Source organism: Zootoca vivipara, chromosome 6 (genome assembly GCF_963506605.1).
Source record: "Zootoca vivipara chromosome 6, rZooViv1.1, whole genome shotgun sequence".
Taxonomy (NCBI): Eukaryota; Metazoa; Chordata; class Lepidosauria; order Squamata; family Lacertidae; genus Zootoca; species Zootoca vivipara.
In genome coordinates, this window is record NC_083281.1 from 5,954,802 (window position 1) to 5,982,768 (window position 27,967).

Below are 27,967 nucleotides of genomic sequence, written 5' to 3' on the forward strand. Positions count from 1 at the left end.
ATAAAAGCCACCTGGGGCAGGTCTTCCTTTTCCTGGAAGCCATGAAGCGGGTGGTGGCTGCGGGGCTGGTGCTCTGCCTTTTCCTCTTCTGGGGCCGGTTCTCCCGAGGGCGCGCGGGGCCGCGCGTCTACCTGAGCAGCTGGGCGGTGCGCGTCCCCGCGGGGGCCCAGGTGGCGCAGCGCCTGGCGCGCAGGCATGGGATGCTTTACCTGGGACAGGTGAGGGTGGCTTGCATCTACCTGGGCAAGAAAAAAGGAGAGCAGCAGCCATCCTTCTTCCCAGTGTAATAATTTGTGGGGGGGGAGGGAATAATAATAATAATAACAACAACAACAACAACAACAACAACAACAACAACAATAATAATAATATGACCCCCACCCATCTGACTGCCCTTCCCCAGGGCTGAGAAGGGATAGGAAAGATGGGGCCAATTTCTTTCCCTCTTCCTGGAAGGAGTCGGGTTGAGTGTGGCCTCTGAGCACGTGTGGAGTGCATTCTGCACCGGAAGACTTGGTGCGAGTGGTGGGTGGCTCCGCCCTCCTAGGTTGGGTCAAGCGTGGCCTCTGAGCATAGGTGGAGTGGTTCCAGCGTCCAGGTGTTGCGAGCTGCAGGCTGCTGCCCTGTTGCCCCGATAGGCTGCTCTCGGACATGGAGGTTTGATTGAGCTGAGTTGACTTGATTGCCGTCCCCAAAGCTCTGCCCTCCCAGGTCGGGTCGAGTGTGGCCTCTGAGCATATGTGGAGTGCCTTCTGCACCAAAAGACTTGGCGCACCTGGACCGAGCAGCCCCAAAGCTCTGCCCTCCTAGGTCTTGTCCTTACAGATAGACTGCTACTGAGTATGGGGTTTCCACTTCCATGCATTTGTTGCCGTTGTTGTGTCTTGTGGTAGCAGCAGAAAAACTATGCATTCCTTTTTGTGTGTTTTGTGTAGAATAGGGTTGTGGGCAAAGTGCCTCTGGACCTATGCAGAATGCCATAATTGTAGCAGCTAACAACTCTTCTGTGATAACACACACACACACACACACACACACACAGAGAGAGAGAGAGAGAGAGAGAGACAGTTGCTTTATTCCTTTAAAATATTTATATCATGCTCTTCAATCAGAGTGGCTTCCTGGTTATTAAAAACACATACTTTTTTTACATGCCAAATAAGACTAAAAACAAACAAACCCAAAGCAATGAGGCAGTTCTATCTCCTAACTGGGAAAGCAAAATCTACTCCCTTTTCAATGTCTCTCCCCCCCCCCCCCCCGCGAACACGGAAAAGCTGGCTATGAATGTTAAATAAAATAATTCTTTTTAACCAGGTGTTGTGTGTGGAGAAATAGGGAGCCGATTGTCCTTGGAGTTAGAGAGCATTTATTTTTTGCAGAAATCTCATTTTCTGATTTTTATAGCAATCCCAGGGCAGTACGACGAGATACCAGGCAGGAACAACTGCTCTGGAAATGCTAAACAAATTCTTTCCATGGGGGTCCCAGCATGTCTCCAATCGGTCTGCAATGGCCGGATAGGTCAGGGGGCAGCAAACTTTTTCAGCAGGGGGCCAGTGCACTGTCCCTCAGACCTTGAGGGGGGCTGGACTATATTTTGAAGAGAAAAAATATGAACGAATTCCTATGCCCCACAAATAACCCAGAGATGCCTTTTAAATAAAAGCACACATTCTACTCATGTAAAAACACCAGGCAGGCCCCACAAATAACCCAGAGATGCATTATAAATAAAAGGACACATTCTACTCATGTAAAAATACGCTGATTCCTGGACCGTCCGCAGGCCGGATTTAGAAAGCGATTGAGCCGGCTCCGGCTCCCGGGCCTTAGTTTGCCTACTCCTTTTTGCCACTGCCCTCTTTCTCTGTCTTAGAAATTCTCCCTTTCCTCCAAGCTGAAGTTTCCCCCTTGCCTTTTTCAGTCCCGTTGGCCAAGGCGGAGGGGAAAGCTCATCCTAAGACTTCCCGGTTCTCCCTTCTGTTCCGGCAGGTGATCGAGGGAGAACCTTATTACCACCTGAAGCACAGAGGCATCACACAGAGGTCACTGACTCGACACTGGGGCTGGCATATCCGTCTGAAGAAAGAGCCCTTGGTAAGCAGAGCAAATTGTGGAAGGGCGTAGAAGGGGGCTGCAGGAAGAGAGAGAAAGGGGGGCCCTCACCTTTGACCTTGTCTCTACCCGCTACCGCCTCCCACTGCATACAATGTGTGCAAATTTCAGAAATGTTAACAAACTTCAACTTTTAATACACATTTCCCTTAAGTAGGCCTGGAAAACTTCCACTTCTTGCCCAACACAAGAAATGCCACACGTTTACTTATGACCTTTAGTAAACCGGCATTCCCATCCCGACTTATGGAGATGAAAAACATCTTATGGCGGTCTTACTCTCTCCACCCGGTAAGGGTTTTCAAAGATGAAGTAGTGAGACAGTTGGTCCCTGACAGAGAATCAAAACAAATGCTGAGAAGGGAAATCAAACTAAACAATAGAGACATCATAAATACGAAAGAGGAAGAGAAAGTCGTGAGCTCAGAAATACAAGAACTGAAGAGAAGATTATTAAGCATAAAATCGGAGATTTCAATTCAAAGTATAAGGACACTACAGCCTGGAACACAATATTTAAATATGCCCAACAACTTTCCATCCCAAGGAAGGACATCGGTCCAACACTCGGACCTCTTCCTAAGTGATAGCAATGAAGAGGAAGAGCCTGGCGACCATGATAACTCCATGTTAACAACTCCCAAAGAACTTCAGGTTGCTGATAGACTCTTGATCCAAAATACTCAGGCTGGTCCTTTGCTTAATACTCCCAAAACCCACGAAGACAACCGTTCATCCCCATTCCATCTTTGGCAAGATAGGACAGATGGAGTTCCTCAGCAGGAAGCTGGCTCTCTGTTGGCGAATGATCCCCATTTTACAGCACATGCTTCTTTAATATTCCCAAAGGCCCAGAAAGAGTTAGCAGCCCCTCGGTCATCCCTTGAGCAAGAAAGGGATTGACAGCTAGTGGGCCATTGTGGGGCCGCCCTCCTTACATGGGGTGCTGCGGGATGGGCCATACCTAGTGGGGATGTTTGTCCAGCTGATTCCATACTCCATCATTATACCCCTCCGACCCAAGAGACCTGGCCCAGGGATGACTGGTTAGTGAGGGGATACCAGTCCTTTATAGATGAGGCCAACATGGGGTTTGGGATCACCACCATGGAAGGGCGAGGGAGGTATGGCGGTGGGGGTAGATTTTACAGGCGAAGGGTTTTGAGATGTGGTGATGCTCGAATCCCTTCCAATCTTCGCCCCATCCCGAGGGACGAGGGTAGGGCGAGCAGGGATTACCCACCTCCGTCACTGGTGTTGTGCAATGCCAGGTCTATAGGCAATAAAACCGCCACTATGAGAGACTTTTTCATCTCACTGGAGGTCGACCTGGCTTGCGTGACTGAGACCTGGGTGCGTGAGGGCGAAGTAGTTGCCCTGCATGAAATAACACCCCCGGGCTTCTCCGTCCTCCACCAGTCGCGGACTGTGGGTCGGGGGGGAGGGGTAGCGCTGTTAATCCGGGAGGATTGCTCTTTCAGGGCTCTGCCATCACCATCAATCACCGGCATTGAATGTGTTGGCCTAGTGTGGGGCACCAAGGGGGGCTTGGCTGTCTGGCTGGTGTACCGACCACCTAGCGCACCAGCAGCCACCCTGTCGGACCTGCTGGAGGTGGTGGCAGGCTGGGCCTTGGAGTTCCCTAACCTACTGGTTTTGGGGGACTTCAACGTCCATGCAGATGCCACCCCCTCCTCACGGGTTCCGGATCTGGTGTCTTCCATGGCGACACTAGGGCTCTCCCAGTTTGTTTTGGGTCCCACACATCAAGCAGGCCACACGCTGGATTTGATCTTTGGTGCGGGTATAGACGTGATCATGTCCCCAACTGTGGAAGTGCCATGGTCTGATCACTACGCTCTGATAGCCAGGATTGACTTCCCGCCCCTCCCCTGCTTGGGTGGCGAGCCTATTTGGGCTCGCCCGCATAGGCTGATGGATCCTGACGGATTCCGTCAGGCCTTGCGGGACCCTGCTCCCCCTGGCGGCTCATTAGAAGAGCTGGTCGAGAACTGGAACAACCGGCTCTTGGCGGCCATCGATGAGATCGCACCTAAGCGCCCTCTGCGACCCCGCCGAAACCGGGCCCCTTGGTTTACCGAGGAGCTTCGGAAAATGAAGCGGGACCTTAGACGGCTAGAGCGAGTATGGCGGTGTGCTCACGACGGAGCCTCAAGAACATCTTACAGGAAACTTATGAAAGCCTATGAGATGGCGGTGAAAGCTGCAAAAAAGTCCTACTTCTCAGCTTCCATTGCATCCGCTAGCTCTCGCCCAGCACAACTTTTTAGAATAATCAGGTCTTTAACAACCCTAGAGGAACAGCCAAATTTAAATACGAATTTGACCCATAGCTGTGAGGCATTTGCGAGCTTTTTTGCGGAGAAAGTCTTGACACTCCGCCGTGACCTCCCTGCCAATTTGGATACAATAACGGAACTGGAGGCCCCTCGACTGTCTTCGAGTTCAGTATTGAACCAATTCGATCAGATACTCCCTGCCGATGTAGACAGATTCCTCCGGGCTGGAAGGCCCACCACTTGCTCCCTGGACCCGTGCCCGTCTTGGCTGATTAGAGCGTGTCCAGATGAGGTACGGGGCCCCCTGGGTGAGATCATCAACTTGTCCCTGGGCACAGGGACTTTCCCAGAGGAGTTGAAGGAGGCAGTGATGCGTCCACTCTTAAAGAAAACATCTCTAGATCCTTTAGATCTATCCAATTATCGCCCGGTTTCGAATCTTCCGTAACAGGGTAAGATAATTGAGAGAGTGGTTGCCGAACAGCTTGGTAGGTTTCTGGATGAAACATCGGCTCTAGATCCATTTCAGTCCGGCTTTCGCCCTGGTCACGGGACCGAGACAGTTCTGGTAGCCTTAACAGATGATCTCCGTAGACAGCTGGATCGAGGTGGGTCGGGACTGCTGATTCTTTTAGACCTGTCAGCAGCCTTCGATATGGTCGATCATGAACTCTTAGACCACCGCCTTGCCGACGTGGGGATTCAGGGCACAGTCCAACAATGGCTGCGTTCCTTCATCTCAGGTCGGGGACAGAGAGTGGCGCTAGGGAGGGAGTTGTCGCCGCGGCACCCGTTGGTGTGTGGAGTCCCGCAAGGCGCAATCCTTTCCCCAATGCTTTTTAATATCTTTATGCGCCCCCTTGCCCAGATTGTCCGGAGTTTTGGGCTGGGTTGTCATCAATATGCTGATGACACCCAGATCTATCTGTTGATGGACGGCTGCCCTGCCTCGGCCCCGGACACACTCACCAGGTGCTTGGAAGCTGTGGCTGGATGGCTACGTGGGAGCCGACTGAAGTTAAATCCTTCGAAGACAGAGGTCCTCTGGCTAGGTCGGGGCGACATGGGGTTGGGGGGCCAACTCCCATCTTTTGCAGGGGCTCAATTGGTACCAGCGCCTTCTGTCAAGAGTTTGGGTGTAACCTTTGACGCCTCCCTTTCCATGGAGGCGCAGGTTGCATCCACAGCAAAGGTGGCATTTTTCCATCTCCGCCGCATCAAGCAGTTGGTCCCTTACCTCTCTCGCCCCGATCTGGCCACAGTGATCCATGCGACGATCACCTCCAGGCTTGACTATTGTAACTCGCTCTACGCAGGGTTGCCCTTAAAGCTGACCCAGAAACTCCAGCGGGTGCAGAATGCCGCGGCGAGGCTCCTTACAGGGTCCCAGCCGCGGGATCACATTCATCCAGTGCTTTACCAGCTGCACTGGCTCCCGGTGGAGTACAGGATCAGGTTTAAGGTGCTGGTTTTGACCTTTAAAGCCCTATGCGACTTGGGACCCTCGTACCTACGGGACCGCCTCTCCTGGTATGCCCCGCGGAGGACCTTAAGGTCCACAAACAATAATATTCTGGAGATCCCGAGTCATAAGATGGCTAGATTGGCCTCTACTAGAGCCAGGGCCTTTTCAGTACTGGCCCCAACCTGGTGGAACGCTCTTTCCCAGGAGACCAGGGCCCTGCGGGATTTGTCATCTTTCCGCAGGGCCTGCAAGACAGAGCTGTTCCGCCTGGCCTTTGGGTTAGACTCAGCCTGACCCCTGTGTTTTTCTCCCTCATGGCTTGGATCTATGGCCTACTTGAAATGAGGCTGCATTTCAAATTTTAATACTGTATTTTAATCTGTATTTTAACTAATTGTTTTTATGTTTTATTGTGGTTCTGTTGGTGTCAGCCACTTATGGCCTACTTGAAATGAGGCTGCACTTTAAATTTTAATACTGTATTTTAACCTGTATTTTAATTAATTGTTTTTATGTTTTATTGTGGTTCTGTTGGTGTCAGCCGCCCTGAGCCCGGTTTTTGACTGGGGAGGGCGGGGTATAAATAAAAATTTATTATTATTATTATTATTATTATTATTAATGGTTTGACTTCCCACCTTTATCTCCGTGATGTTTTCATTCCCACCCTTTTCTCCCACTATATTATGTAGAATCAGAGAATTGTATAGTTGGAAGGGACCCCCCGAAGGCCATTCAGTCCAACCCCCTGCAATGCAGGAATCTCGGCTAAAACACCCATTGCTAGATGGCCATCCGGCTGCTGCTTAAAAACCTCTAAGGAAGGAGAGCCCACCACCTCCCGAGGGAGACCGTTCCACTGCCAAACAGCTCCTACCACCAGAATTTTTTTTTCTAAACGTTTAGTCGGAATCTCCTTTCTTGTAACTTGAAGCCATGGGTTCGAGTCCTGCCCTCCAGAGCAGGAAAAACAACAACAACCAAGCATGTACAGTATTTATATCTCGTACTTATTCCCTCTGTTACAATTGCTGTCATTTTCCTTCTGCTGCTTAAATTAACAGTCCAAAAGGGGTTTCCACCATTCAATAAAAAGTTTGTCCATCTGATCTCCTTCTCTTTGCCATTTCCACACAGTCCGTTCGTTTTAAGATCCGTTCTTCCTTGGTTGGAACTTCTCCTTCCTTCCATTTCTGCTCATATAGGATTCTGGCTGCTGTTGCTGAGTGCGTAAATAGTCTATTGATCCTATTTTCCCTAGAAGCAAAGCTTCAGGTTTTTGGGGAGTAACCAGTTTAAACATTTTCTTCATTTCATTAGGTATCATTTCCCCTGAACCTTTAGCTTTTTTGCATATCCACCACATATGGGAAAAATAAATCCTTCGGTATGTTAACATTTCCAACATTTACCTGACAGTTTTATACATCCTGGGCATTTTATTTGGCCTTAAGTACTTTAATTTTAGGGACGTGGGTGGTGCTATGGCCTAAACTACAGAGCCTAGGGCTTGCCGATCGGAAGGTCAGTGGTTCGAATCCCCGCGACAGGGTGAGCTCCCGTTGCTCGGTCCCAGCTCCTGCCCACCTAGCAGTTCGAAAACATGTCAAAGTGCAAGTAGATAAATAGGTACCACTCCGGCGGGAACGTAAACGGCGTTTCCATGTGCTGCTCTGGTTTGCTAGAAACGGCTTAGTCATGCTGGCCAGATGACCTGGAAGCTGTATGCCGGCTCCCTCGGCCAGTAAAGCGAGATGAGCACCGCAACCCCAGAGTAGTCCGCGACTGGACCTAATGGCCAGGGGTCCCTTTACCTTTACCTTTACCACCTGTATATCATTTTCTTTTAATGTATAAAAGGAGTGGTACCTATTTATCTACTTGCACTGCCGTGCTTTCGAACTGCTAGGTTGACAGAAGCTGGGATTGAACAACGGGAGCTCACCCCATAGCGGGAATTCGAACCACCGACCTTCTGATCGGCAAGCCCTAGGCTCTGTGGTTTAACCCACAGCGCCACCCGCATCCCCTTTTAATGTATAGCCGGCGGCAAATTTCAGGCAGCCCTTAAGATCCATACTGGCATCCTTGGGGTGGCGAACAAGAAGGGGAACACTTCTTAAAATGCCCGTCATTTTGCCTGTAGGTCCCCTGGTTTGAACAGCAGACAGTGAAGAGGCGAGCGAGGAGAACAGTCATCCCCACCGATCCGTGGTTTTACAAACAATGGTACATGGTGAGTGTCATCAGAAACGACATGGGGAACAGGCAAGGATTTGGAGGAGGGCAGGCGAGGAGCTCGGATAGGCTCTGGGGTTGGTCCGAGAGGTTGCTGGGAGAAATGGGGTAAATGTGTTTTTATTATTATTAAAGGTTTTCATGATTTGTCTTTATTATTGTTTTGATTTTGATTTCATATATTGTGATCTTTTCTGTGAACTGCCCCAAGACCTCCAGGTATAGGGTGGAATATGTTGTTGTTGTTGTTTAGTCGTTTAGTCGTGTCCGACTCTTCGTGACCCCATGGACCATAGCACGCCAGGCACTCCTGTCTTGCACTGCTTCCCGCAGTTTGGTCAAACTCATGTTCGTAGCTTCGAGAACACTGTCCAACCATCTTGTCCTCTGTCGTCCCCTTCTCCTAGTGCCCTCAATCTTTCCCAACATCAGGGTCTTTTCCAGGGAGTCTTCTCTTCTCATGAGGTGGCCAAAGTATTGGAGCCTCAGCTTCAGGATCTGTCCTTCCAGGGAGCACTCAGGGCTGATTTCCTTCAGAATGGATAGGTTTGATCTTCTTGCAGTCCATGGGACTCTCAAGAGTCTCCTCCAGCACCATAATTCAAAAGCATCAATTCTTCGGCGATCAGCCTTCTTTATGGTCCAGCTCTCACTGCCATACATCACTACTGGGAAAACCATAGCTTTAACTATACGGACCTTTGTCGGCAAGGTGATGTCTCTGCTTTTTAAGATGCTGTCTAGGTTTGTCATTGCTTTTCTCCCAAGAAGCAGGCGTCTTTTAATTTTGTGACTGCTGTCACCATCTGCAGTGATCAAGGAGCCCAAGAAAGTAAAATCTCTCACTGCCTCCATTTCTTCCCCTTCTATTTGCCAGGAGGTGATGGGACCAGTGGCCATGATCTTGGTTTTTTTGATGTTGAGCTTCAGACCATATTTTGGGTGGAATATAAAATCAATAAATAAAATAAAATACAAATAAATAAAGGATTTGATTTAAATCTTTCTTCTTTTTTTACAGAAAGAGTCATTCTTGTTTGTATACGTAATCTTAATATTTGCAACCAGATGAAGGTTTCACTTTTGGAATAATAAATTTTCAGAGTGGTTTTTACAGTTATATTAAAAATGACTGATTTGGTCATACTGTTAGAAAATACACAGACAGATAATTATGAAATTATTGCGAGGTTTAATAAGTTAACTGTTTATATTTGGACAACTTTTCTGCTGTACTTTATTGGCAGGAGAAAAGCAATCATTTCCTTAATAACAATTTAAACAATTTATTTAACGAAAACAATAACATTAGAGCATATGTGTCAGGGGATTGTTGCGGCTACTCCCGAGTAAAGACGCTCCAGTCCATTCTGTCTTTAATGGTTTTATTGTGCATACTATTTACAGTGCAGAGATAGCAGAAAACATGACCTCCTAGTCACTCGCAGAATCCGGCAATGGCGCCCTTCTGCTCCGGGGCCAGCATAAAAGCTTGGGCACCCCGAAACGCCTCCCTCTAACCTTGCGTTTGGGCGTGTGCCTCAATTCGGGCGCCGGAAGCGGCTGTGCTCCTTCTCCTACTTGTTGGCTGGAGTGGTGCAGGGGCTCTGATACATCGCTGAGCCTTGCCTCCTCCGCTCTGCTCCCATCCTCATTTCCTCCCCCTGACCTGCTGCCGCCGCTTTCGCTGGGCGAAGTGCTGCTCAAGATGATAGGGGGATGCTGACAATATGTATCCCTGACAATATGTATCCATGTTTGTTAATCAATGTGGTTAAACATTAAAGAACAAACAAACTTAGACTGAGTTACAGGTAGGTAGCCGTGTTGGTCTGAGTCGAAGCAAAATAAAAAAATTCCTTCAGTAGCACCGTAAAGACCAACTAAGTTTTTATTTTGGTATGAGCTTTCGTGTGCATGCACACTTCTTCAGATACACTTGAAACAGAAGTGTCAGACCCTTATATATATACAGAGGGTGGTGGGGGTGGGTGGGAATGGGTGATGGGCTGATGGGAGTGGTAAACCTGTAGATGGCTGTTAACGACTGCTGATGACTGCAATTAGTCCTTGGGGGGGGGGGGAAGCAAGGGCTGAAGCGCTAAAGAAAGCTTGGTCATGCATAATGAGATAAGAATCCGATGTCTCATGCACACGAAAGCTCATACCAAAATAAAAACTTAGTTGGTCTTTAAGGTGCTACTGAAGAAACTTAGACTGAGTTTTAGTACACATGAAAAACTCCTTATTTCCTGGTGAATAGCCCTTGGACTATATAATGCAACTTAAATAGAAAACTATCTTTAGAAAGATTTTTCCTCCAAAAGCATTTTATTTTAAAAATCTGATTTAAATTTAAAAATCTGATTTAAATTAAAAAATCTGATTTAAATTAAAAAATCTGATTTAAATTAAAAAATCTGATTTAAATTTTTTAAAAAATCTGATTTTTTGTTTTAAAAAAAACGATTTTTTTAAAATCATTGATTTTTATCCATCCTGCTCCTTTGAAAAGATGGGTTGAGAGAGCAAAGCGGAACAGCAAAGCTGACCTCGTTTCCTGCCGTCTTTTGCACTCTTCCGTTTCAGAACAGCGATGTGTTTCCGGATCTCAACGTCCTCACAGCCTGGAGCCAGGGCTATACGGGCTCAGGGGTGGTGGTGAGCATCTTGGATGATGGTATCGAGAAAGACCACCCCGACCTCGTAGCAAACTACGTAGGTAGAATCGGGGTCTCTTGTCTAGGGAGGGGGAGAAACACAGTTCAGCTCGAATTTAATTCACGTTTTTCTGAAATGATAAACGAACTGAAACGAACAGCCTTTCTTCTTTGTGTGCCTCCTCCAGGAGAGGTCTGGAGGGTGGCAACACAAGAACAGAGCCTTTTCTGCAGTGGCTCCCCGTTTGTGGAATTCTCTCCCCAGGGAGACTCACCTGGCTCCTTCATTATACACCTTTATACACCGTATACAACATATACGCCAAGAGAAAACGTTGCTCTGCAACCAGGCTTGGGGCTGATTAACACCCTTTTAAATGTGTTTGTGGCTTTGGGTTACTGGTTTGTGGGATATTTTTTGTTCTTGTTTTTATTGTGCACTTTCTGTTTTTATGTTGCATTTTTACGTTGTGAACCTCCCTGAGAGTTGCGGGTGAAGGGTAGGATACAAACTTAACAAAATCCTTTGAAATTCACACTTGCTGCTATAGTAGCACCCATAAATAAATTTACACCCCTATCTGTCCCTATAATTCCCAAAAGAAAAGCTTCAGACTTTTTTTTTAACATCCTTTTCAATTCATTGTACAGTGGTACCTCGGGCTGAGTACCCAATCTGTTCCGGGGTGCCGTTCGCACCCCGAAAAGTACTCAACCCGAGTGACGCTTTAGCGCATGTGTGAAGCGCCGATAGAGAGCTTCTGCACACTCGCGAAGCGTACAGAACACTTCTGCGCATGCGCGAAGTGCGCAAAAGCGCTTCTGCGCATGTGCGCGCATGGCGGAACCTGGAAGTAAACACTTCTGGGTCCGCCGAGTACACAACCCGAAAGTACGCAACCCAAGGTATGACTGTATATCATTTCCTAGTACTGTATATTCCTGCGTATAAGACTACTTTTTAACCCAGGAAAATCTTCTCAAAAGTCGGGAGTCGTCTTATACGCCGGGTCGTATTTCTTATATGGCTAGGTAAGCTTTAACCTTACCTTACCACATGTGATAAAAAGAACAAAGAACCTTCTTCCTCTTTACATTTCCAACATTTGTTCGATTTAGATTTATACATTTTGGCCCATTTACTCGGTGTTAGATACCCACGATATATCATTTTCATATAATTTTCTCTTAAACCATAACATGCTGTAAAATTTATATCCATATTCCACTCTCACCGGACTGCTATTAACTGCTTTTGTTTCTTGGGAACTGGAGCCTCATCGGTCTTGCTGTTTTCTTTTAGGACCCCGAGGCCAGTTACGACTTCAATGACGACGACCCCGACCCACAGCCTCGATACAATGCTTGGGATGAGAACCGGTGAGTTTATTCTTCTGCCAGAGTCTTGTGGCATGGAGTCAGATCTGTTTTGGACCGGCAAGCAAGGGCAATCCTTCTTGGAGTGGCCGCAACTGGACTGAGGAACACGGAGGAATTATTTGAAAAAGATTCTTCCAGTCCTAAATTCAGTTCTCAAACTTAATCCGTTCCGGAAGTCCGTTCCAAAACCAAAGCGTTCCAAAGCCAAGGCGCACTTTCCCATAGAAAGTAATGCAAAACGGATTAATCCGTTCCAGACTTTTAGAAACAACCCCTAAAACAGGAATTGAACATGAATTTTACTATCTAACGGGACCGTGGATCCATAAAATGAAAGCAATAATCAATGTAATGTACTGTAAAATAAATAAGACAGTATTGTAGATGATAAAAAAATTAAAATTTTTATTTTTCCTTACCTGCACTGATGATAGCCATTGTTTGGATGGGGGGCTTTTATCCATTTCCGCAGTCACGCAACCAACCAACCAACCAACCAACCAATCAGTAGCTGAACTGGGTTCCACACAGTCACAAGAGCAAATGAACTGAAAAAGCCTCAAAAACAAAAACGCGAAATAAATAGCAAAAACAAAAGCGCCAAACTTAATCCCTTCCGGAAGTTCGTTTGACTTCTGAAATGTTCGGAAACCAGGGCGCAGCTTCTGATTGGTACAGGCGCCCCAGAAACAATAGCCGACAGCCGCATCGGACATTCGGCTTCCCAAAAATGTTCGAAAACCGGAACATTTGCTTCCGGGTTTTCGGCGTTTGGGAACCAAGGCATTTGAGAACCATGGTACCACTGTACTCTACATTTCCCCATCAGTTTGCATTTTTTTAAAAAAGTCACCATGGAAATTCACCAGCATTTTAGTGTGAATTTCCCTTAATGTACATGCTTGTACACCGTTTCACCTCCTGCTCGTGAGTTTTCCGCAGCTATTTCCCATAATATTATGCACAATATTTTTCAGGCAGAGGTCCTAATAGGTGCCTATTTCTGATCCATTCGTTGGCTGAGGAAACGCACTGCAAGACTCAGAGAAGCACGAATTTCAAAAGGCTGCAGTGTTTTGGTTCGCGAGTTGCTTTGGAGCTTGGTGGTTTTTTTTTTGTAGGTTCGTCTTTAAACGCGGAACAGAACTGGACTGCTCCCCTGTCCTTAACTGCTGTTTGTGTCTTTTAATCGCAGGCACGGGACTCGCTGCGCTGGGGAGGTGGCCGCCATTGCCGACAACGATGTTTGCGGAGCCGGCATCGCTTACCGGGCAAAGATTGGGGGCAAGTGAGCCCTGTTTCTGGGATGACTTGGGGAAAGGGAGGGGGTCTGGGGTTTCGGGTGAATTGCAAGTGGATGGCTGCAGAGGAAACAGCCCAGGTTCCTTCCCCAGGAGGATGCTACAAGGGAGGGGCCAATAGATTTTAGATTATAAGACTGGCATTTTTGGCTCCATGCACCCCATACTTTTAAAGTACACCCAAAGCCCACACACCTCCAAGAATTCTCTCCGAGCTACAATTCCCAGCATCCTTAAACTACAGTTCCCACTTTTTTGTGGGGTGGTAAAAATGCAATTTAAAGGTACAGGTTGTGTGGAGCCCGTGCTGCAAACAGCATCAGCTTGTATGTTTGGGCTCTGCTTACATGGGTTAGCTATTCTCCAGCATTTAAAGACACCTGAGAGCAAAAAGAGGATATTCTGATCTTGTGGCCTGTTACCTGGGATTATAGAGCTTGAAAGGAAGCCAGGTGGCCCCAGGAACATTAGGAGACTGCATTCAGTATCTTGCAGGAAGAACATCATGGGAAAGGGGAGACCAACCCGGGCTTGCCCATAGCCCAGAGAAGGAGTAAGCTGCTTGCTTTCCTCCTCCCTCCCCACCGCTTTTTCCTTTTGTGCCGTGTCAGCAAACCTGCTGCCCCTGGAACTGGGTGTGGTTGAGGGCAGCAGAACGGGACGCGGCTGTGGGCAGCCTGAGGAGCTGCCATCTACCTTGGCACCCGTAAACAAAAAGCCCAAAGAGAGAGACTAACAGGCATGGCCAAACTTGGCCCTCCGGCTGTTTGGGGACTACAACTCCCATCGTCCCTAGCTAACAGGACCAGTGGTCAGGGATGATGGGAATTGTAGTCCCCAAACAGCTGGAGGGCCAAGTTTGGCCATGCCTGGACTAGAATGGTGACTGCTGTTTGCAGGAACTCTCTTTGTTGTGAGCCTTTTGTGCGTGAGCTGAGAGTTTGCTGGGTGAGAACCTGGAGGCTGAGAGGGAGAGAAATGAATTGATTATTGATTTATAGATATCAGCAACTTGGTATTAGTGTAGCTCCTTGTATACAAAGCTGTGAAATTTTTTGGGGGAAATATTTCTGTTTAATTTGTCTGTTGTGGCTTCAGGTTTAAGATATTGGTATAAATAAAATAATAGAGACTGCGGCCTGGGAAAACTGACAGAGCACCCCTCCCTTTTTTTCCTTCCTCTCAGGGGTGAGGATGCTGGATGGCACCGTGACGGACATTGTCGAGGCTCAGTCCTTGAGTTTCCACCCTCAGCACATTGATATCTACAGTGCTAGTTGGGGCCCAGAAGATGATGGCAAAACGGTGGACGGCCCTGGCATTCTGGCCATGGAAGCCTTCCGCAAGGGCATAATTAATGTAAGATTTCACATCCGCCTAAACAGTCCCTGGCAAGTTGTTTCCAGCGTTCAGAATGCTGCAAGCTGCTGGGCTGAAGTACGGCCCCTTGGTCTTGCCAATCGGAAGGTTGGCGGTTCGAATCCCCGTGACGGGGTGAGCTCCCGTTGCTCGGTCCCAGCTCCTGCCAACCTAGCAGTTTGAAAGCACGTCAAAGTGCAAGTAGATAAATAGGTACTGCTGCAGCGGGAAGGTAAACGGCGTTTCCTTGCACTCTGGTTTCCGTCACGGTGTTCTGTTGTGCTAGAAGCGGATTACTCCTGCTGGCCACATGACCTGGAAACTAGTTGTCTGTGGACAAACGCCGGCTCCTTCGGCCTGAAAGAGAGATGAGCGCTGCAACCCCCTAGTCTCCTTTGACTGGACTTAACCGTCCAGGGGTCCTTTACCTTTTACCTATAGCATATTTCATGTTCATTTCATTTATCAGTCCAAAAAGGAAATAGGGTGCACAATACTTTAGGAGTATTGTGGGGTGGGGGGAATAATATAATGCATTAATATTGCAAATAACATAACATCCTTTTTAAAAAAAATACTCAAATCATATCTGAAGAAGTGTGCATGCACATGAAAGCTCATACCAATAACAAACTTAGTTGGTCTCTAAGGTGCTACTGTAAGGATTTTTAAAATTTTGTTTCGACTACAGCAGACCAACACGGCTACCGACCTGTAACTCAGAGAATCATAGAGTTGGAAGAGACCACAAGGGCCATCCAGTCCAACCCCCCCTGCCAAGCAGGAAATACCATCAAAGCATTCCTGACATATGGCTGTCAAGCCTCTGCTTAAAGACCTCCAAAGAAGGAGACTCTACCACACTCCTTGGCAGCAAATTCCACTGTCGAACAGCTCTTACTGTCAGGAAGTTCTTCCTAATGTTTAGGTGGAATCTTCTTTCTCTCGAATAATAAAGCAATAATCAGACCCCTTAATTATCAAATAAGCAAAAATAAGCGAAACCTCAACCTCCCAAAAAGCAGCCACATTAAATCGACCATTCCCCCTGCCCTTGAGCGGGAAGCCACCACAGAAAAGGCCCCATTCTTGTGTTACCACCATCCGGACCTCTCATGGAAGAGGCACACAAAGAAAGGCCTTGGAGGATGATCTCGGGATTCAGGTTCAAGTCCTGGAGGTATTGTGGTCCTGAGCCGTTTTAAGACTTTATAGGCCAAAACCAGCACATTGAATTGGGCGCTGAAACTAAAGATGCTGAAACCAAGGAAGACGCTGAAACCAAGAAAGAACAGATCTTAAAATGAATGGACTATGCGCAGAAAGAGATCAGATTGGCGAACTTTTTATTGAAGACTATTTTGGACTATTTGAAGGAAGTATGATAGCAGGATTCGAAATATTTAACAGCGGAAGGGAAACGACAAGAATTGCAGTCGTTAACAGTCGTTAACAGTCATCAACAGGTTTACCACTCCTATCAGCCAGTCACCCATTCCCACCACCCTTCTGAGTAATACCCCTCCCCACCCTCTGACTATACATAAGGGTCTGGTGACTTCTGTTTCAGTGTATCTAAAGAAGTGTGCATGCACATGAAAGCTCATTCCTATGACAAACTTAGTTGGTCTTTAAGGTGCTAGTGGAAGGATCTTTTTATTTTGTTTTGACAACAATTGTAATACTTTAGAAGGAATAAGTTCAAGGTATAAATATGGTACCTAACACAGTGGAAACGAAAGGGTGGGAATGAAAACATTGTGGGAAGTGAGGGCCGTTCATGGAAATTTCATCTATGTTGAAATGAATTGGTTAAAAATTTCTGAAATTTAATTTTAAAAAGCCTATTTCATCTATGCATATCTACATACAAGAAACGGAACCATCAGAATGATGCAGCTTTATTTCCACCCAACAGATTTTCTCCTTCTGTTTTCAGGGCCGCCAGGGGCTGGGCTCCCTCTTCATCTGGGCCTCTGGGAATGGCGGCCTCCGCAGTGACAACTGCAACTGCGACGGCTACACCAACAGCATCTACACCTTGTCGGTGGGCAGCACGACCGAGAGGGGCAGGGTGCCCTGGTACAACGAGGCTTGCGCCTCGACCCTCACCACCACCTACAGCAGCGGGGCGAAAGGGGAGAAGCAGATTGTGAGATGCCTTTTTTGCTTGCGGTTCTCTTGACGAGGGGGGGGGAATTGGAGGGCAGGTATGGGGCCCAGCCAATCTCACGCATGCGCCATCTGGTAAAAAGGCTGTTTTTGGAATACATACATCTTCTTCTTTGGCGATCCCTCGTAGCCGAGTAAGATTGTCTTCCATAAACACGGTTTTAACAATGAGTCCGTAAGTGACTGTGGAGGCCAATTCTGGATCCCCACGTCCTTCCACAGTGGGGACATAGGTTTCCGGGCGGGAGTTGATCCCAGTGAGGGTTTGCCAAGCGTGCCTTCCTCTTAGCACGCGTCCTGAGTTTGAGCGTCTTCAAAGCCCATGGCACCTTTGAGGAAGGCTGTTTTTCCAATTGGAGCGCTCTCAGGCAAGTGTTTCCCAGTTGTTGGTGTTTATACTACATTTTTTAAAAAAATTGCCTTGAGTCAGTCTTTAAACCTCTTTTGTTGACCACCAGCATTATGCTTTCCATTTTTAAGTCCGGATTAGAACAATTGCTTTGGAAGACGATAATCAGGCATCTGCACAACATGACCAGTCCAACAAAGAATGGATGGTTTTGAATTGTGGTGCTGGAGGAGACTCTTGAGAGTCCCATGGACTGCAAGAAGATCAAACCTATCCATTCTGAAGGAAATCAGCCCTGAGTGGTCACTGGAAGGACAGATCCTGAAGCTGAGGCTCCAATACTCTGGCCACCTCATGAGAAGAGAAGACTCCCTGGAAAAGACCCTGATGTTGGGAAAGATGGAGGGCACTAGGAGAAGGGGATGACAGAGGACGAGATGGTTGGGCAGTGTTCTCGAAGCTACGAACATGAGTTTGACCAAACTGCGGGAGGCAGTGGAAGACAGGAGTGCCTGGCGTGCTCTGGTCCATGGGGTCACGAAGAGTCGAACACGACTAAACGACTAAACAACAACAACATCCATGCATTATTCCACTTTAGAAGTTGTTCTGTGATGTTTTCCATTCTTAGTTTTGCTCTATAGCTAGGGTGGACAGCACCGAGGAAAAAGTCTTGCCTGCCTGCTTTCTGAAACTTATGCAACTAATTCCAGGATGGAGACATGCCTAAGAGGTTGCCTGGTGGAGGAAAGGTAGTAGAAGAGGAATGTTGAGAACTGAGGACTAGAAGCTTGAGTTGGATGTGGAATGTGACACAGTTCTGGGCCCATGGGCAACGCAAACGTATTTATGCTATCACAGAGAAATATGGGCTTGGATTTTACAGCTGGGCTCTCCATGGAGAGATTCAGGGTCCCCAAAGTACGTTATCAGTCAGAGGAAAATGAGTGGAGGCAGGAACCAGTAGCAGTAAAGCAAGGGAGATCTTTGTTTTCCTGCTGCTTTTGAAGGCTTGTGATGAAACATGCTGAATCAGCAAAGTTAACAGCTTAAACTAAGAGAGTTTATGGCTGTTGCTTTACTGAAGAACGGAAGCCTCCTTTGGGTTACTTGAAGGAATATTACAGTGTGATGAACTCGCAAGCGGGATGCGAGCTGTGAGCAGCAGAGAGAATTTGAGATTGCTGTATTAGAGTTGGGATAGGAAAGGAGGAAGATAAGGTCTAGCAAAGAGTGGAAAGAAAAACATCACGGAAAAGGGTTGGAGGGAAGTCAGTGATATGAAAGAAAAACTTATTACGTATTGGAACTTTATGTGCAATTTGTGGAAATTTAATTTTACACACACACACAGTATATTAACAACAACAACAACAACAACAACAACAACAACAACAACAACAACAACTTGAGAAATGGCCCAACCCCTTAGCCAAAGACCACTGTTACAGGATTTATATATATGAGACCTTAGAATTCCTATAACACCACCCAAAAGCATCATGCAAGCGTCACAGGAAAAGGCGGTCTGCAACAGGAATGTGAGAGTGTGGCTTTTGTCTCCTGTTTTGTCGAGATACCTGATCATGTTTGCCAATTGCCTTACCCTGGCCAGTCTTGGCTATTCTTTTGAGGTGGCAAATACCTTAGTTCTCAAACCCAGTTCACCGGGTTTGAACAAAACATGCCCTTTTGATTGGATTTGAAGGCTTTGTGAGTGAAAACAACGATTGGGAGAGGTTTCCTCCCAAGATTTTTCCTTCTGCAGAGGAAATATGGGGGGGGGGGTGTTATTAAGAATCATAGAATTTCAGAGTTGGACGGGGACCTGTTGTAAACAAAATCTGCCCTTACAGAGTCCTTTGTAGGTTCTCCATCAGTAGGAGAAATAACAGAGGCCAACCAGAGAATATTGAGAAGCAAAGCAGCTAGTAAGCCTGATCTTTATTAAAGCTGTTGCAACAGGGTGCTCCCTTCACAGGCAGGAGAAAAGAGGAGGACCCAGAACAAAGGTGTGCCTGCCCTTATATAGACATTTTGAAATTCTCTGCCCTGGAGCTCAAGACCACCCTCCAGCTACATCAAACTTACATCACAGAAGGGGTGTAGCCCAAGACTACCCCCCAGATACATCATACCTACATAACAGAAAAGGCGGTCTATAACAGAAATTTGAATGTTGTTGTTCTTCCTGTCTGCCACGTTATCCGATAATGCCTTATCTGATTGCCTTTCCTGGTACAGTAGTCTGGCCATTCCTCTGAGATGGTAATCACTTAATTCCTGAGAAAATGGGAAGGTTTCTTTCACCTCCTCCCTCCTTGCAGAGAAACACTTGGTCAGCTTGGGAGTCTAAATGGTTTCAGGGCTGTCTTCCTGAACTGTTTCAGACGTGGTTTATAGATTTCTGTACGTGTTTGCCTTGTACATTTATGAACATTTATTATATATCCAAGACCTTAAAATTCTTATAACAGACCCAACACCCTGGAAGAGTAAAGGTGGCTTCAGGATAGCACTCCTGCACTATTTCGGACCTGTGGTCTATGTACCTTCCACATGAGCATTTGTTTTATTGACAGCACCTTAGAACTCCTATAACAGTGGGCTGGCTGAGAAATCTGTGCATCCTATAGGTCTTATTTTATTTTTAGTGATGCTCTTTCCCCTCTCAGGTGACCACAGACCTTCGCCACACCTGCACCAGCGGCCACACGGGAACTTCAGCTTCCGCCCCCCTCGCGGCCGGCATGATTTCACTCGCTTTGGAAGCCAAGTAAGAAGGGAGGAGAGTCGGCTAACATTGTTGGGGTCCAAGGGCCCCACCGCAAATCTTCCGGAGGGGATGGGGCAGTTTGAGAGTGCCGGGGACTTTATTTGTCCATAAAGGTCTTCCGATAAAAACCGTGGCGCGAAATATCGTCAGGGCAGCTTGCGGTGCCGAAACAAAAGAATAAAACGGCAGGTAACCATTAAGGGTAAACTGGACAATCGGGTATTTTTTAGCGGAAAGGGGCAGAATGTCGCTGGTTTCCATGCCCAGGTTGAGCTGGGAATACCCTCTGAAAATCTGGAGAGACACTGATGGTCGGTGTTGACGGCGCTGAGCTTGATAGGCCCATGGTTTGACTAGGTATAAAAGCAGCTTGTTGAAAGAACAAGCTTGTTTGAGCCACGGTAGGATTTCCTTAGAATGGTAAGAATTGGAAGGGGACCGCTCCCCCCCCCCCGCCAAATAAGGCTCATTTAGCCCAACCCCCTGGATCCGTTTGCTGGAGGTATTTAAAAGCAGAAGCTTCCTTAGATTTCTGGTAGGTGTTCTGCATCTGCGCACCGCCCCGAAATCTTTTGATGAAGGGTGGATTTGATTTAAATCGATTTAAATCATGATTTAAATCACGATTTAAATCTCTAGTCAGTAAGACTTGATTGAAATCACTAGTCAGTAAGACTTGATTGAAATCATTTTTTTAAGGGAAAGACTCATTCTTGCTGGTATAATCTTAATATTTGCAACCAGATGAAGTTTCATTTTCGGAATAATAAATTTTCAGAGTAGTTTTTACAGTTATATCAAAAATGACTGATTTTGTTATACTATTAGAAATAGAAAAACATGTAATTATTAAATTACTGTTTATATTTGGACGGCTTTTCTGCTGTACTTTATTGGAAGGAGAAAAACAATCATTTCCCTAATAACAATTTAAACAATTTATTTAACTAAAACAATAACATTATAGCATGTGTATCCATGTTTGTTAACTGATACGGTTAAATGATAGCCTTTGGACTATAATGTAACTTAAAGAGAAAGCTATCTTTAGGAATATTTTTCCTCCAGAAGCATCTTATTTTAAAAATCTCTTTTAAATTTTTAAAAATCCGATTTTTAAAAAATAAAAATAAAATCATTAATTTTTATCCTCCCTGACATTACGTAAATTTGATAAATGATAACAAATAAAACGAGAGGCATAAATCTGCCTTCTCATCTCAGTTGATTAGAGCAGGGTTCAGCAACCTTTTTCAGCCATGGGCCGGTCCACTGTCCCTCAGACCTTGTGGGGGAGGGGGGCAGACTATATTTTTTTTGGGGGGAGAACTAATTCCTATGGCCCACAAATAACCCAGAGATGCATTTTAAATAAAAGCACACATTCTACTCATGTGAAAACACCAGGCAGGCCCCACAAATAACCCAGAGATGCATCCTATATAATAAAGTGCAAGTGTCTCTGCGTCCAGATTCCCTGTGTCCCTGTGTCCGCGCTACTGCGCATGTGCCCCACGGACACAGGGATTGGATGCAGAGACTGCACCACACACACACACGCTCTCCCCACCCCCCACCTACCGTTTCCCTGCAGCCGCCAACCGCTGCTCCCAGCCAGACTGAGCGTTGGCGGGGGGGGGGAGAGCGTGTGTGTGTGCGTCCAGCAAGGACAGGTACCGGGGTTCGGAGTAACCCCGGGACCTGTCCTTGTTGTCGGCGGCAGGGGGACAGGAATGAAGGAGGAGAAAGCAGCCCTTCCTTCCTCTCCCCCAGCCGCCGACAGGAAGGAGACATCCCGGAGACATCAACGGGCTGAATTACACTAGTTTTAAATAAAAGGACACATTCTAATGTAAAAACACGCTGATTCCTGGACTGTCCGCAGTCTGGATTGAGAAGGCGATTGGGCTGCGTCTGGCCCCAGGGCCTTAGGTTGCCTAGCCCTGGACCGGAGCCTGGTGCTGATAACGCTCGATCTCCATACAGACCGCCTGCACATTCCTGCATTGCAACTCTTAAGATTCTCATGCCCTTCTCCATCTTTGTAGCCCAGCCCTGACCTGGCGTGACATGCAGCACCTCGTAGTGAGAGCCTCCAGGCCAGCTCACCTCCAGGCAGACGACTGGGCTGTGAATGGCGTGGGCCGCAAAGGTGAGGCTGGGGAGAGCTGGGGCCGAGGCAACATCTGGAAGCCTGCCACATCTGGAGAGCTGCAGGTTCCCCCGTCCTCTGTCTTTGCGAGTCTCCAATTCAGCATTTCCCATACTTGGGTCTCCAGCTGTTTTGGGGCCACAACTCCCATCCTCCCTAGCTAGCAGGACCAGTGGTCAGGGATGATGGGATTTGTAGTCCAAGTTTGGGCAGACACTGCTCTCTTTTTTAATAACAAGTTATTGATTTTCCAAAAGAAAAGAAAAATATCATAAACAGATTAAACCATAATGTTGGGGAAAACACTGCTCTCCACCCCTGGTGCCGAAGCATGCAGCTTTGCCACTGTCCGAGGGAGCAGGATCTCACCATTGTTGTTGTTTTTTTCTCCCCCGCCCTCCATTCAGTGAGTCACTATTACGGATACGGGCTCTTAGACGCTGGACGCCTGGTGGATCTGGCCAAGAGGTGGAATACGACTGGGCCCCAGAGGAGATGCTCCGTCAGAATTGTCTACAAGCCATTGTAAGGGACGGAATCTCAACAGGCAGAGGGCCTTCTTGGTAGCGGCACCTGCCCTGTGGAACGCCCTCCCATTAGATGTCAAGGAAATAAACAACTACTGTATCTGGCTTTTAGAAGACATCTGAAGGCAGCCCTGCTTAGGGAGGTTCTTAATGTCTGGTGTTTTATCATGTTTTTAATATTCTGTTGGGAGCCGCCCATGGGTGGGGTATAAAAAATAATAATTATAATTATTTATTCTTATTCTTATTCTTATTATTATTAATTATTATTATTATTATTTACCCTCCAATCAGGTTGGCAACTAATGTCCTAGCTAAAAAAGGCACTTTTGTGCTTAAGAGATCTTGAGCGTTGAGGCTGTTACTTGCAACTGGATTTGACTACAGCGAGGGACAAGGGGACAGAGTTTAGGCTTACACAGGATTAACCACTTTGGGGACAGCTGCCAATGTATCCCAAAGTTAATTTTGTTCGTTTTGTACATGAAGAGGGGCTCCAGACAGGCCTCATTAAAACACCACGGTTTCATTTATACTTTTTAATATTTCTCGTAGGCCGTTTAGAGGCCATCCGCTAATCGAGGGGTGCAGAACTTTTTTTTGAATGCGGACCACGAAATGAAATCCAAAGGCAAACTTTATTTGCGTTAGCCGATGGCCATAGCAACAATAAAATATTACAATATACACAGGGGGGGGGGAAAGGAAATTTAGTATAAGAGCACAGATTAGGGTCCTGAATCAACAGTCAGATAGTGGCCCTTATTCTGATCGCCCCTGCTAAGAACCTAGCAACCTTTGCTGTTATCTGCTACGTTTGGTCTGCCAGGAGAAAGGAGACTGTGGCAGTGGCTGTGTGCATTGGGATGGTCAGTATTTAGTGGGGTGATTCATTCCTGTGGTCTTTGTAGAGAGTGCAAAACAGGAGGGCGTGTGCCACTGTTTCGGTGCTACCGTCTCCACGGGGGCAAAGGCGTTTCTCATGCGGGATCTTTTGGAATCGGCCCTCAGGTACCACAGATGGCAAAACGTTCAGTCTCGCGAGGGTGGAAGCACGCCTGTATTTTGGGATAGCTAGTTTGTACAGGTGTGGAGCCAGAGAACAGGCGGGCAGCGGCTGGAGGGCAGCTCCTCCGGCATGGAAGAGGCGGAAGCTGGACGCAGCGCCTCCCAGCTCAGCTGGCCGCTTTGTACTGCGGTGGCCACGGCAGATGGAGGCTCCGGGCGTGGCGCTGCTTCAAGGCGGCATGGCAGAGGCGAGCGAGGGTGGGGATCACATTCATCCAGTGCTTTACCAACTGCACTGGCTCCCGGTGGAGTACAGGATCAGGTTTAAGGTGCTGGTCTTGACCTTTAAAGCCCTATGCGGCTTAGGACCCTCGTACCTACGGGACCGCCTCTCCCGGTATGACCCACAGAGGACATTAAGTTCCACAAATAATAACATATTGGAGATCCCGAGTCACAAGGTGGTTAGGCTGGCCTCGACCAGGGCCCGGGCCTTCTCAGTACTGGCCCCGACCTGGTGGAACGCTCTGTCCCAGGAGACTAGGGCCCTGCGGGATTTGTCATCCTTTTGTGGGGACTGCAAGACAGAGCTGTTCCGTTTGGCCTTCGGACTGACGCAGTCTGACCCCACGGTTACCTTCCCCATAGGTTTTGTTTCATAATGGTTTTATCTTATTCATAGATTTTAAATTTTAAAATTTAATTTTAACATTATATTAATCTGCGTTTTAACTGAATTGTTTCTTTTATACTTGTGTTGATATTATTTGTTGTTAGCCGCCCTGAGCCCGGTCTTGACTGGGAAGGGCGGGGTATAAATAAAGATTATTATTATTATTATTATAAACTGATGCCAGCCTCCACCTCTTCCCTGGCGCCCTCCAGAACTTGGCGCCCTGGCGCCCTGCCCCACTAGCCTCTATGGGTAAGACGCCCCTGCCAGAGAATCAAAATGGGAAGATGGAAATTGATCATAGCATGGGTAGAATTTCCTTATAGTGGCCAGGTTGTTCTGATGCTCGATATCTTTTAGACGTTGACAAATTAGGCTGTTTGCTTTGGTAAGCCGAAACCCAAAGGGGCCGAACATGTTCTAACACCACTGCAAATAACTCTGTCTCTTCTTCCTCTCCCTCTTCTTCCTCTCCCTCTCCTTTGGCTTTCTGGCAGGCCGATCGGTTCAAGGCTCTCCATCGCCAAAAACATTACCTCCTCCTCCTGCCTGGCGAACGACCAGAGCATCCGCTCCCTGGAGCACGTGCAGGTCCAGCTCTCTCTCCACTACAGCCGGCGAGGGGATTTAGCCATCTCTCTGACCAGCCCCATGGGGACCAAATCCACTCTGGTGGCTGTCAGGTAATGCCGGGCTATATGTTGGTACATCGTCCCAAACCGAAGTCCATATCGTGATGTCGGCTCCATCGTTTCTGATTGGGCTATATTTCGCAAATCATGATGGGCGATATTTTGCCCCCAAACCGGTTTCAAGCCCGTGTTATGATATCAATCGTTATAAATTTCCCCAAAATAAAATAATCAAACACTTCCCAACACAGTGGTACCTTGGTTTTAGAACAGCTTAGTTTATGAACAATTTGGATTAAGAACGCTGCAAACCCGGAAGCAGGTGTTTTGGTTTGTGAACTTTGCCTTGGAATAAGAACATATTCCGCGTCCTGTTGAGTGTGTTGCATTTGTAAATCGAGTCCCCCGTTGCTGTGGGAAAGCACGCTTTGGTTTAAGAACGCTTTGGTTTAAGAATGGACTTCCGGAATGGATTGAGTCCGTAAACCAAGGTACCACTGTATATATTCCCTTGGTAATTGACTTCCCTTCCACCCTCCCATGGTTTCCACAAATTATCAATTACTGCTGCGTATTATAATTATTCTCTAGCTTCGTTCCTCCACCTTGTCCTCATAATAACTTTTACTGCCGAGCTTACTCCAAACCTGCCAGCATTTTAACATGCTTACAATAACTTTTTAAATAATCTACAAACATTTTCTCCAGTGCTCCTTGAAGGCGGTCTCATCTTGTTCCCTAATTGTACTAGCTAAGCCTGCTAATTCAGCATATTTCAGCTGCCGCTCCTTTGTCGTAGGTACTGCATCCTCCCACTTTTTGACCCAGCAACATATTGCAAATCATGAAGTGTGTGTGCTTTGCAAAAATAACGAGATGTGGGGGGGGGGGAGCCGTGAAGCCGGCCCATGCCTCTACGTAGCCCCGGTCTTATTTCAGACATCCTGATATATCAGCAACGTTTAGCTGGCGATGGATCATGATGTTGAAAACCGGATTATCGCCACTTGCTCCTACAGGCTGAACATCCCCAAGTCCTTCAACCGTTCCTCATAAGGCTTGGTTTCCAGAGCCTCGATCCTATTGTTCCACCTTCCACCTTGTCGACATCCTTCTTAAACTGGGGTGCCCAGAACCACACGCAGGACTGCAGGCGGGGCCAGATCTTAGCAGAATATTATCACCCTTGTTTTGGGCACACTGTAATTCTGTGGATGTGGCCGAGAAGAGCATTAGCTTTATTTGCTGCTGCATCACGCCATCGGCTCATGTTAAACTCGTGCACGACGGTGAGCCCCTGCGGTTTCTCTCTTTTGCCCGCCAGGCCTCACGACACGAGCCGCGAGGGGTACAGGGACTGGTCTTTCATGTCCACACACTATTGGGACGAAAGTCCGTGGGGTGTCTGGTCCCTTCTGCTGGAGAACAAAGGCGATGCATACAACACAGGGTCCCTCGACAGCTTGGTGTTAAAACTGTACGGGACAGAGGAAGATATGAGGGCGAGGCCATCTGCAGCCTCGATGGTGGGCAGCTGTGCTATGCGAAGCGCTGATGGAGCATGCCTGGGTAAGTTGCGTCCATCCCTCCTTACCGCTGCTGGCAAGCCGCGGAGCCTGCAGAACTCCTTGCCACTGGATTCCAGTAACAAAAGAAATGGACTGTTGGAAAATGGGGGGGGGGCTCTTTTGGTTTGGCGGGAGGGACCACCCCAGGCCGACTTTGGTAGGTCATTGACAGGTGGGGGAATCCGAACCGTCTGGTCACAGCGGACGCATGCACATCGACATCTTTCCCGTCGGGAAACGCAGCGCCCAGCAGGTGCAGGCGGCAATCAGACTTTGGAAAGCTGGCAGCGCCGGATCAAGTGCATCAAATTTGCCATGAGAGTTCTGGGTTTGGAACAAATGTGCGATGAATAATACAGTCAAATCCAAGCCGCGGAACCCCTGCTGCTTTTCACGCTATTGTCTCTTGAGACGGACAAATTCTGAACACGGCCATGCCTCGGAATCTGATCCGGAAGTCCGCCCGACTTCCAAAACGTTCAAAAACCAAGGTGCTGCTTCCGATTGGTTGCAGGAAGCTCCTGCAGCCAATCGGAAGCTGCAGAAGCCGCGTCAGAACATTCAGGTTCCAAAGAACGTTCGCAAACCGGAACACTCACTTCCAGGTTTGCGGCATTCGGGAGCTGAAACGTTCGACTCGCAAGGCGTCCAACCTCCAAGGTACGACTATAATGCTGTTTTTACAGGGCGGGGGGCGGGCTGTGCCTGGGAACGAGTTAATGGAACCCTGCGGGCATTCCAACAAAAATGGGGAACCATTGCTCCCCGCTTCCCCTCCGGTGCCTCACCCTCTCTTTCTCTTCTCAGAATGCCACGGCCGCTTCTACGTTCTCCAGCGCCGATGCGTCGCCTACTGCCCCCCCAGATATTACGCCCTCTCCCGGCCCTCCCTGGCTCCCGACGGGACGCCCCGCTCCACCCGGTCCTGCGCCGCTTGCCACCCATCCTGCTACACCTGCCGCGGAGGCATGGCAAACAACTGCACCGCCTGCCCGCCTTTCAGTAGCTTGCAGGAGGCCACCCACAGCTGTTCCCAGCACCCGTTCTACACGTCCCGTGGAGGGGAGGTGGCTCAGGGGCAAAGGCACCTCCCCCTCCTGCTTGCGGTGGCCCTGCTGTTTGTGGGGCCCATCTTCTTCTCCCTCCTTTACGGGGCTTACCGCCTGGCCTCCCGAAGGGCCAAGGGGCAGAAGGGGGCTGGGGCCCGGGCCATATCCGGGTCGGAGATGCTGTGCCTAAACCAGACAGAGGAATGTTTAAAGGAGCCGCTGCAGAAGCCTTTCCCGTGA

The 27,967-nt window shown here is 47.8% G+C and overlaps 1 protein-coding gene across 1 annotated transcript; it reads left to right on the forward strand.

Moving 5' to 3' along the window:
• The first annotated feature begins 41 nt into the window (after window positions 1-41).
• On the forward strand, window positions 42-27,967 carry LOC118086049 (proprotein convertase subtilisin/kexin type 4). The gene is made up of 14 exons (XM_035117276.2): window positions 42-218; window positions 1,996-2,100; window positions 8,030-8,119; window positions 10,711-10,839; window positions 12,085-12,161; window positions 13,357-13,445; window positions 14,649-14,821; window positions 16,761-16,973; window positions 20,018-20,118; window positions 22,167-22,270; window positions 22,678-22,795; window positions 24,976-25,161; window positions 26,435-26,679; window positions 27,486-27,967. Exons 1-14 carry the CDS (start codon window positions 42-44, stop codon window positions 27,965-27,967), a joined length of 2,289 nt encoding a protein of 762 aa, XP_034973167.2.

What these genes read in the sequence shown, in the direction of transcription:
- LOC118086049 (XM_035117276.2), top strand. Translation starts at nt 42, where the DNA reads ATGAAGCGGGTGGTGGCTGCGGGGCTGGTGCTCTGCCTTTTCCTCTTC. An exon ending in CCGACCTCGTAGCAAACTAC is followed by an intron (nt 10,840 to 12,084) that starts GTAGGTAGAATC and finishes GTTTTCTTTTAG; the next exon opens with GACCCCGAGGCCAGTTACGA. An exon ending in GAATGGCGTGGGCCGCAAAG is followed by an intron (nt 22,271 to 22,677) that starts GTGAGGCTGGGG and finishes CCCTCCATTCAG; the next exon opens with TGAGTCACTATTACGGATAC.